Source organism: Orycteropus afer, unplaced genomic scaffold, assembly GCF_000298275.1.
Source record: "Orycteropus afer afer isolate SDZICR_OR568_19922 unplaced genomic scaffold, OryAfe1.0 scaffold00182, whole genome shotgun sequence".
NCBI classification, from domain to species: Eukaryota; Metazoa; Chordata; class Mammalia; order Tubulidentata; family Orycteropodidae; genus Orycteropus; species Orycteropus afer.
Window position 1 is genome coordinate 4432312 of NW_006921769.1, and position 9838 is coordinate 4442149.

The 9838-nt window shown below is 44.3% G+C and overlaps 1 protein-coding gene across 1 annotated transcript; it reads right to left on the minus strand.

Moving 5' to 3' along the window:
• Positions 1–719: 719 nt before the first annotated feature.
• On the minus strand, positions 720–2544 carry CCN2 (cellular communication network factor 2). Its single transcript, XM_007947370.2, has 5 exons — positions 2479–2544; positions 2138–2360; positions 1760–2011; positions 1389–1600; positions 720–1016 (listed from the first exon to the last, which is right to left on the minus strand). Exons 1-5 carry the CDS (start codon positions 2542–2544, stop codon positions 720–722), a joined length of 1050 nt encoding a protein of 349 aa, XP_007945561.1.
• Between the last annotated feature and the right edge of the window lie 7294 nt (positions 2545–9838).

Consider the following 9838-nt stretch of genomic DNA (forward strand, 5'->3'; position numbering starts at 1 on the left):
TACATCCTACCTATGGTGTTCAGAAATTGAGGCTAACATTTGAAACATCAAAGCATTGAGAACAAAAACAAACAACTTTAAATTAACTTAGATAACTGTACAAATACATATATACACAATATTTACATTATCAATAAAAAATCTGGCTTGTTACAGGCAAACTAACTTGCCACAAGCTGTCCAGTATAATAGACAGGATTCTGATTCCTGAACACTGCCATTCAAATCAGAATGTCAAAGCTGAATCTGCTGTTCTGACTTCAAGAACAAAATGATTCAGCCTCATGATGGCCTGAGAACACATATCCTAGCTGTTGCTGGAGCTACATGTAGGTCATCAAGCATGCTAAAATGTTCCTTGTTAATTACATGCCACATAGCAAGTGCCTTTCCACCTTAAGATGACATCCTATGGTACTGCTTTCTCCTGGTGCCCTCCCACTGATCCCAAGCCACATCCTATTACACATGGTGGTGCTCTGTGCTAATGTGGTTCCACTGTCAAGTCTTACTTTCTTCAAACCAGTGTTTGGAGTTGACAGACCATTTGTTTCAATGCCACATAGTATGATGTTGTGAATTTGGTGGGATTTTTTTTTCCCAGTTAGAAAAACAGATTTAAATAACTGTGCTAACTGAAATTGTGTTTACACAAAAATGAGATGTGAATCAGTTCAAGTTACAGTCTAATGAGTTAATGTCTCTCACTCTCTGCGGCTTTATGCCATGTCTCCATACATCTTCCTGTAGTACAGTGACTCAAAGATGTCATTGTCTCCAGGACAGTTGTAATGGCAGGCACAGGTCTTGATGAACATCATGCTCTTCTTCATGACCTCGCCATCAGGACACTTGAACTCCACTGGAAGGGTGGTGGTTCTGTGGGGGGTGCAGCATCGACCATCAGTGCACACTCCGCAGAACTTGGCCCGGTAAGTCTTCACACTGGTGCAGCCAGACAGCTCAAACTTGACAGGCTTGGAGATTTTAGGGGTACGGATGCACTTTTTGCCTTTCTAAGGAAGACATGGGAGAAGAGAAAAATCAATGACTTTACAAAGGGAGTGGCTTTTTTCAACTGTTTCTAGACTTACTTCTTTTGACTTTAGTTTATATTTTGAGGAGAGTTAAGTTTGAGTCTCAGTTGCTAGTTTTCCAAAAATAGACATAGCTGCTCTTGGGATGTCTTGAATTAACTAACATGGTAGAGGATTTGTAGTGCAAAGCTGGTGGTTCCTATTACATAATATCTTATTCCAGCAAAAGAGCTTAATGGTTAGATATTTTTGGAAATAATAGGCCTTTAATAACAAGAGTGGTAAGAGACTAACTTTGGTCCTATGCACTATCATTCCAGGCAAATTAATTAATGGAAACAGAATAAGTACCTTAATGTTCTCTTCCAGGTCAGCTTCGCAAGGTCTGACCATGCAGAGGCGGCTCTGCTTCTCCAGCCTGCAGAAGGCGTTGTCATTGGTAACTCGGGTGGAGATGCCCATCCCACAGGTCTTGGAACAAGCGCTCCACTCTGTGGTCTGGACCAGGCAGTTGGCTCGAATCATAGTTGGGTCTGGGCCAAACGTATCTTCTAGCCGGTAAGCTGTGAGTGCAGAGCACACAAACACAAAGTAAGTTGCGACGATCTTACATTCCTCCTTGCCTTGGCTAAGTTAGGGCTCTGCCCCTGGGGTCACTGTTTCTGACAGGAGAAGGTCACACAGGGGGGAGTCACAGCACAGACTCAGAAGACTCAACTAACCGGCGAGGGCAGGGCCAACCACGGTGTGATCTTTGGGCTCGTCGCACACCCACTCCTCGCAGCATTTTCCGGGCAGCTTGACCCTCCGCGGGAAAGGGCAGTCAGGGCTGGGCAGGCGAACGTCCATGCTACACAAGGGCACGCAGCCCACTGCCCCGTCCAGACAAGTGCACTGGTATTTGCAGCTGCTCTGGAAGGACTCCCCGCTCCGATACACGGTCCCTCCGAAGACGCAGGGGGCACCATCTTTAGCTGAAGGAAAGGAAGGGGGACAAGAGGATGCGGAGGTTAGGGCATTGATCCCCGGCGCTAGAACTGTATGCGAGTCAGGGATGTGAACCGGGAGCAACTAGACTCCTCCAAAACTCACTGTCTTACCGGTGCACACGCCGATCTTGCGGTTGGCGGGCGAGCCGAAGTCACAGAAGAGGCCCTTGTGCGGGTCGCAGGGGTCGCGCTCGGTGCACAGCTCGCCCAGCTGCTTGGCGCACACGCGGCAGCAGCCGCAGCCGTCCAGCACCAGGCTCACGCCGGCCGGGCAGCGCGGCGCCGGCGCGGCCGCGCACTGGCACTGCCCGCTGCAGTCCTGGCCGGCGGCCGTCTGCGGAGAGAGGCGGCGGTCAGCCGGGCGCTCGGCCTGCTGACGCGCTCCCTTCTCTTCCCGGCCCCCAGGCCCTCCCCAGCAGCCGCCGGGCCGCGGCGAGGGTATCCATGCTTACCCAGCTGCAGAGGGCGAGCAGGAGCACGAAGGCGAAGCGGACGGAGCCCACGGCGGCGGCGGACATGGTCGTGCGCTTCGGAAGGAGCAGGCGGCGGCTCAGAGCGCGGCGGGCCGACAGCGGGGCGGACGCTAGCGGTCGGCGGGGAGGTCTGTTGCGGGCTTTCGCCAGAGGTGGGCGCCTGGACGCGCTGGGTTGTCTGTCTTGTCGGCCGGGGCGGCTGCTGTCGGGCTGGAGGCGGTGGGTCGCCTGTGGTTGGAGTTGCACTGGCTGCCTCCTCTCCGAGGGGAAGAGTTGTGTGAGGCTATGGCGGGCGGCCCAAGCTTTTATACGTTCAGGGCGGCCCCATCTCGCCAATGAGCTGAATGGAGTCCTACACAAACAGGGACATTCCTCGCATTCCTCCCCACCTTCCTGCCTCATCAACTCACACCGGATTGATCCTGACCCCTTGACACTCAACATTCCTCCCGTCTGAAAAAGCTGGCACACTCCAGCTTTAGGAAAAAAAAAAAAAAAAAAAGGCGCAGTATTTCCAGCACCAAATAGGATTTTTTCTTTCCTTTTCTCACAACTCCTGACTTATTTCATTTAAAGATAAGTCGGCAATTATTATTATTTTATACAACTCACTTATGTTTCTGATAGGTGTGCCCATTCTATTCACTAATAGAAATCCTTTTTCAGGAGACAGTTAAGTGAAAAGGTTAACAGCAGGACTTCCAAAATCAAGGCAAAGGGCTTTCTTTTTATTATTTTTGTAATAACTTTAGTTTTAGATATTTGTATGCCTTAAATCTCGCCAGTGAGCAGAAAAGAAGTTGTTGTTGTTATGTGTCATCGAGTTGGACCCGACTCATAGCGACCCCTCCTTGGGTTTCCGAGGCAGTATCACTACAGAAGTAGATTGCCCCGTCTTCCTTCCCAGGAGTGGCTGATGGGTTTGAACCGCCAGCCTTCTGGTTAGCAGTCAAGTGCCTTAGGCACTACGCTATCAGAGCTCCCGGAAAAGAACTTAAGTTGATCCTAATCAGCGCACATCTCCAGGACGTCTGCCTGCATGTCTCCAAGATGTCTGCCTGTACAACTGGACTTCCATATTAGAAATATAGGTATTTGGCCAGTTGTCATTTGAGACAACTGTTTGGTTGCTCATTGCCAAACAAGATACAGAATAAAGCCAGGGGTATGAGTCTGGATGCAATTTCCTGGGGAGATTTACAGCAACCATGCTTTGTTTTCTCTTTTAATATATGTAGAAGTTTCATTCTTGGAGATTTGAGGAGGGAGACGGGATCCGTGACCATCAATGGTTCAGAAAAATGGGTCTGTTGATACATCAGGGCAAATCTACATTTTAGTGGGTTATGGATTGAAGTGTGTCTCCCCAACATTTGTTTTGTAAATCCTAGCCTCTATGCCTGTGGTTATAGTCCCATTTGAGAATGGGCTGTCTTTGTTAGAAAGATCCCTGGTGATGCAGTGGTTGAGCCCTTGGCTGCTAACTGTAAGGCTGGTGCTTAAAACCCAGCAGTGTTCTGTGGAAAAATGATGTGGTGGTCTCCTTCCTTAAAGATTTATAGCCTTGGAAACCCTATGGAACAGTTCAATTTTATCCTTTAGGGTGGCTATGAGTCAGAATCCACTGGACTGCAGTAAATTGTCTTTGTTATGTTAATGAGGCAGGATTAGTGTAGGGTATACTTTGAGTCAATCTCATTTGAAATATAAAAGAGATTAAACAAGGAAGAGAAAGAAGCAGAGATGAGAGAAGAGACAGTCCAAGCCACATGATGATCACTTAGGAGCAAAAACTCAGAGACAAAGATCTTCCTCCAGAGCAGACAGACAGAAAACTCATTCCCTAGAGCTGGTACTCTGAATTCAGACTTCTGGCCTTCTAAACTGTGAGAAAATAGATTTATGTTTGTTAAAGCCACCCTCTTGTGATATTTCTGTTCTAGCAGTACTAGATATCTAAGACAGAAACTGGTACCAGGAGTGGGGTGCTGCTTTAACAGATACCTAAAGTATGAAAGTGGTTTTGGGATTGGGTAATGAGTAGAGGCTGGAAGAGTTTTAAGATATGTAATAAGAAAAGGCTAGATTGCCTTTAACAGCCTTTTGGTAGACTTATGGACATTAAAGGCCATTCTGGTGGGGGCTCAGAAGGAAGTGAGGAGAGCTATAGAGAAAGTTTATGTTGACTTAGAGAACATATAGGGCACCAGAAACAGCAACATGTTTTGCTAGAAATGTGGACATTAAATGTACTTCTAGAGGCTTTAAAATAATGAACATATGACTGGACGATGGAGGAGGGATGATGCCTTTTATGGCAAAGAAATTATTTTTGAATTATATTCCAAATTATGTTCAACTGTTTGGTGGGAGGTAGAACTTTTATAAGTGATAAACCTGTATATCTATCTGGCAGATGAGATTTCTAAGCAAGCTCTTAAAGGGGCTCTGTGGTTCTTCTTGGTCACTTACAGTAAAATGCAAGAGGAAAGAGATCGACTTAAAAATGAACTGTGCAAAATGAAAACAAAACTTAAAGATATGGAAAATTCTGTTGTAAAGACTAAGGAGATGTTTCTTAAAATATTCACCAAGAACCCAAGGACTTGGCTATAGAATCTTTGTTCAAGAGATTAAGCCTGTGACTGATGGGTCTAACCAACTACCATAGCAGAAAACCCATCAGCTTAGACTGAAGGGGAAGAGAAGGAACTAAAGGAAAGAATGTTTTCATCTCTTGTAATTCCATAGGTATGAAACATGCCAAAGGAGGTATATCTGTTGTCCTCCAAGAAATGGAAATGACCATCCCTGGAGCAACTTGGAGATCAGCAGAACTGTTAGAAGGAGCCCAGGAAACAGGGCCTTTTGGTTTCAAAGGATAGGGCCACAGTCTCTCTGGATTCTTGATGGAGGTGCCTCAGCCATGGGCTCAACCCTCTACCTTCCAGGCCCTCTGGGACGGCAACACTGCTCCCTCAGGTTTAGGCAGCTGTATTCTCCTTGTCCATCTGAGTGGCAACACTACATCTTTGGCTCAGGCAGGCCTTGTTCTTCTGCCTCTTGCACATGGCAGCCCCACCTCCTCAGCTTTGAGCAGCCACTCCATCCCTTGTTGTTATGTTGTCATATGCCGTTGAGTTGGATCCGACTCATAGCAACCCCTCCTTGGGTTTCTGAGACAGTATCACTATGGAAGTAGATTGCCCAACCGTCCTTCCGAGGAGTGGCTAGTGGGTTTGAACCACCAGCCTTCTGGTTAGCAGTCAAGTGACTTAGGCACTGCTCTACCAGAGCTCCTCTCCATCCCTTAGCACACCTAATGACAGCTCCATACTCTGGAACTAAGTTGCTGAAAATCTGATGCTTTGAAACCTAGGAGGCTTTAAGATGTTTGGGATGATGTGATGGGGTGAATATATTTTATATTTGGCAAGGACATGAAGTTTTGGAAGCCAGAGGATAACGTGTTATGGATTAAATTGTGTCCCCCCCAGAAATATGTATTATAGATCCTAGCCTCTGTGCCTATTGTAAGGAGCTCTGGTGGCATAGTGCCTAAGGCATTTTACTACTAACCAGAAGGCTGGCGGCTCAAACCAACCAGTCGCTTCTTGGAAGGAAGGTTGGGCAATTTACTGCTGTAGTGATACTGCCACAGAAATCCAAGGAGGGGTCGCTATGAGTCGGATCTGACTCCACGGCAAAGGTTGTGTTGGTGCTTCGTATGCCTATTGTTATAATCCCATTTGGGAATGGATTATCTACATGAATGACAGAATTAGTATAGAGTGTATCTTGACTCAATCAATCTCTTTTGGGATATAAAAGAGATCAAGCAAGCAAGGGAGAAAAGCAGAGATGGGTGAAGAGAGATACAAAGTCACATGAAGTTCACCTAGGAGCAGCAGCTCAAAGATTTGAGGACCTTCCTCTGGAGCCAACAGAGAGAAGTCCCCCCTACAGCTGGCACCCTGAATTCCAACCTTTAGCCTTCTAAACTGTGGGAAAATAGATTGGTGTTTGCTAAAACAATCCTCTTGTGATATTTCTATTGGAGCATCACTAGAGAACTAAGACATTGTGTGTTGGTTTGGTAGAGGCTCTGGAATGGGTAGAAAGAGAGGAGAGCCAAAAAGGAGGAGTGTAGTAAGAAGCTTGGGGAGGAAGGTTGGGCAATCCTACTTCCGTAGTGATACTGCCTCGGAAACCCAAGGAGGGGTCGCTATGAGTCAGGGCTGACTCGACGGCACATAACAACAACAACAACAAGTAAGAAGCTTGAGGTTTATTTGGGACATTTTAAATATGGCCATGTTGGCATCTTGGAGAAATGATGACTTTTCTTATACTAAAATCTGTATTCCTCAAATGTGGACTGGACTTGGTTTGCCTTGAAGTAAAAATTTTGATTGAATAGCAAGAATGGTGTAGCGTGTTATACTTGGTTATGACCCACCCATCAGTGAACAAAATTCTATTTTTAGCAATTCCTCATACATCTCTAGGTAGTGATTGTGACTTCTTATATATCCAAGGAACCTGAAGCTTAATGGAGTGAGGTCAAGGAAAGAGTAGGATTTATTCTTCCTGCTTATGTGCAGATGTCAACTATGGCTAATAAAATCTAAGCACATCAGGATTCAATTAATTAACTGTGCATTCACTTAGAATCTATATTGTTTGGTTGCTTTACTAATAACTCCAGTTATTTTATGTCCAGAAAGTGATTCCAAGGCTGTGTCATTTATGGCTATCATAATCTCTTATCATTTGACTGTGATGTTCACCAATGGATATATCTCAGTTGTTGATTCTTCATTGTATATGTTTGAGTTAAGTGTGTCTGTTTCTGATGCTGACAAACTTGAGAAACAAGGCTATAGATTAGTAATTTGAAACTATGTTTAAACTGGCCTTTTTTCTTTTTTTCAGTATCAATTTCTCCTACTGAAAAATAGCCAAGGAAAAGTAACCATTCCAGCTTCAGCCTAAACCGCATCATCTGTACACAATTACCTTGTTAAGCAATCCAAATGTTGTACAGTGTAGTTCCATGTCAACAGTGCAAATGGCCAGCAAAGGGAGGTCTCTGAAGCTCAGGAAGAATTTTCATCATTGTTATTTAATGTTCTTTCCAAGCATTCCTCAAAGAGAAGAGGCCTAAGAGTTCCTATTTAAAGAAGGAACATTCCAAGTTATGTTAATAGCCACATGTGTATTAAAGGCAACCTGGCCCCCAACGTTTTCCTCCCTTGTGGATGATTTTAAAAGTCCAAAATATGTGGGAAGCCACAGTGAAATCTTTCAAGACCTAAAACCCCAATTACATCTACCACTAATGGTTGGAAAGGTGTGGTGGATGGGGAAAGGTAGGGGTGTGAAGTTCGAGCCTCACCTGGGGTGGGATGTGGGCTCGGTAGCAAGCTCTGGAGCCTAGCAGGGAGAGGTAGGTGGGAGAACAGTAGGGGATTTTTGAATCCTCAGGAGACTCCATGAACCACCACCAATAGTATCATGAGCAGCAGGGTGGAGACTGTCATTCATGGAGTTGGGTAAATTGCTGGACTGGGTTACAGCTGGTGACCTGGGTTATATTCCTGGAACTGCCATTCACAAATTCTGAGGAAGGCACAAACAGGAGCCATATCCTCAAATTCCCATTTATAAAATGAACATATAATAAGATTTTTTTAAAATGTTGTAGAGTATAATGAGGGTTAGTTAGGTTAAAAATTTCAGGGAATTGTTGCTTTATTTTATTTGTTCTTTCTTAATTTTCTCTTTTACCACATACATAGCAACTATATTACCATGCTGCTCCATTGTTGAAAGTGTCAAGATATATTATAAAAAGTTCTTAGTTTCACAATAAAATTCATACAGAGAGAGCATGAGGTTCCCCAAGGTCTCAGAAAGTCCACAGTTAGCTTCAAATGGATGGCTAAGGCAAATTGAAATATAGAAAACACATGCAATTTCAGAATAGAAAGCTATCCTGTGTGTTACAGGGTTGAGCTGAGGCTTTATCATTAAAACTCTTCTGAAGAAGTAAAAAGAAAAGATTATAATTAAAAGTGAAAGAGACAGAGGGAGAGAGCGGGAGAGAAGACACTCAAGACATTCACAGGCTCAGAAGTATGTTTATATTGTGATACTGACCATCAAGTGCCAGGAAATTCAAAAGGAACGGCTGACACTCTGTCCTTAACTCATGCCATGGGATTTGAATTCTTGTACTATTATAAATGACTCAGCAAATGTTTGTGTGCTCCTGGGCGGTAAAGTGGAAATAGTGGCTTCTTATAACCTGGTCCAGCTCTTGACTTATCCCAACCCTTTTGATTGACAGGAGGTCAGAATTGGAGAAAGAAAAAGTCTTTGAATTTGTGTGCAAAATAGTTAAGAGGCACTAATTTTGACTTGTAAGCGAGTGTTTATCTAGCAAATGCTTTTTAGAGAGCTTTTTTTTTCTTGGTAAAATGAGGAAGTCGGTAAGCTGGCCACTCAGTCCTGTTTACTGAGCTATATAAGGTATGTGTGTGTCTCGTTGGGCATTGTTTGTACAGGTCGTTTAGTTAAGTCTTGTATGATGTGCAGCTGTCGACGTACTACATTCCTTCTCTTCTGTTTTTTGTTGTTTTTGTTTCCTCCTAAAAAGGGTACTTGATCAGGTATCAGACATAGAGAAAACCTGGCAGGACTACAGGAAGGTGGCCAGACTTGGAGTGTTTGTGTACTTACAGAAGGAATCTTGCACATTTTCAACTTTGAGTCGTAGACATTTTCTTATAAGAGCAACTAGGAGTCTGTGCCAGCGCCTACAAGCGGAAATCAAAGCTCCCCTGGAAACATACCCAAGGAATGTGTCTCTAAGCCAAGACCCATACGCAATGCATACACTAAGCTGTCACTTACAGGAAGCCTGGCCGTATATGGGCATAGGGACAGTGAGTGATTTGTTTCTAAGATGGGCTAGGAGTGTTGCTACAATGCCTCAAATTCAATCATGTAAATGAATTCCACCAAAAAATGGTGTGCCAGGAGGCTTTTTGAAAAATAGTAATAAATATTTACCTAAAATCTTCAGGGACCCTGGCTTGGCTTACATTACTTTATATTTGCTTATGATGAAGGTTAAGAAGAGGGCTTACTCTCTCAGAGTTCAGAGATGGGATAAAAGCATGGATATTTACTATTTAAATTATATTCATTTTCTCCATGCTGCTTCATCCTCATAATTTGTTCTTGGACTTTCTTAGGATGTTTGCTGATACAAAGGTATTTGTCAGAAGGGAGTCAAGGCTGTGCCATGTAGTTTACACTAGATATTTGCCTG

Coding starts and splice junctions, on each gene's coding strand:
- CCN2 (XM_007947370.2), bottom strand. CDS start 2,544: ATGTCCGCCGCCGCCGTGGGCTCCGTCCGCTTCGCCTTCGTGCTCCTG. Junction 1,601..1,759: donor GGTTGGCCCTGCCCTCGCCG/GTTAGTTGAGTC, acceptor CTGCACTCACAG/CTTACCGGCTAGAAGATACG. Junction 1,017..1,388: donor ACCTGGAAGAGAACATTAAG/GTACTTATTCTG, acceptor TGTCTTCCTTAG/AAAGGCAAAAAGTGCATCCG.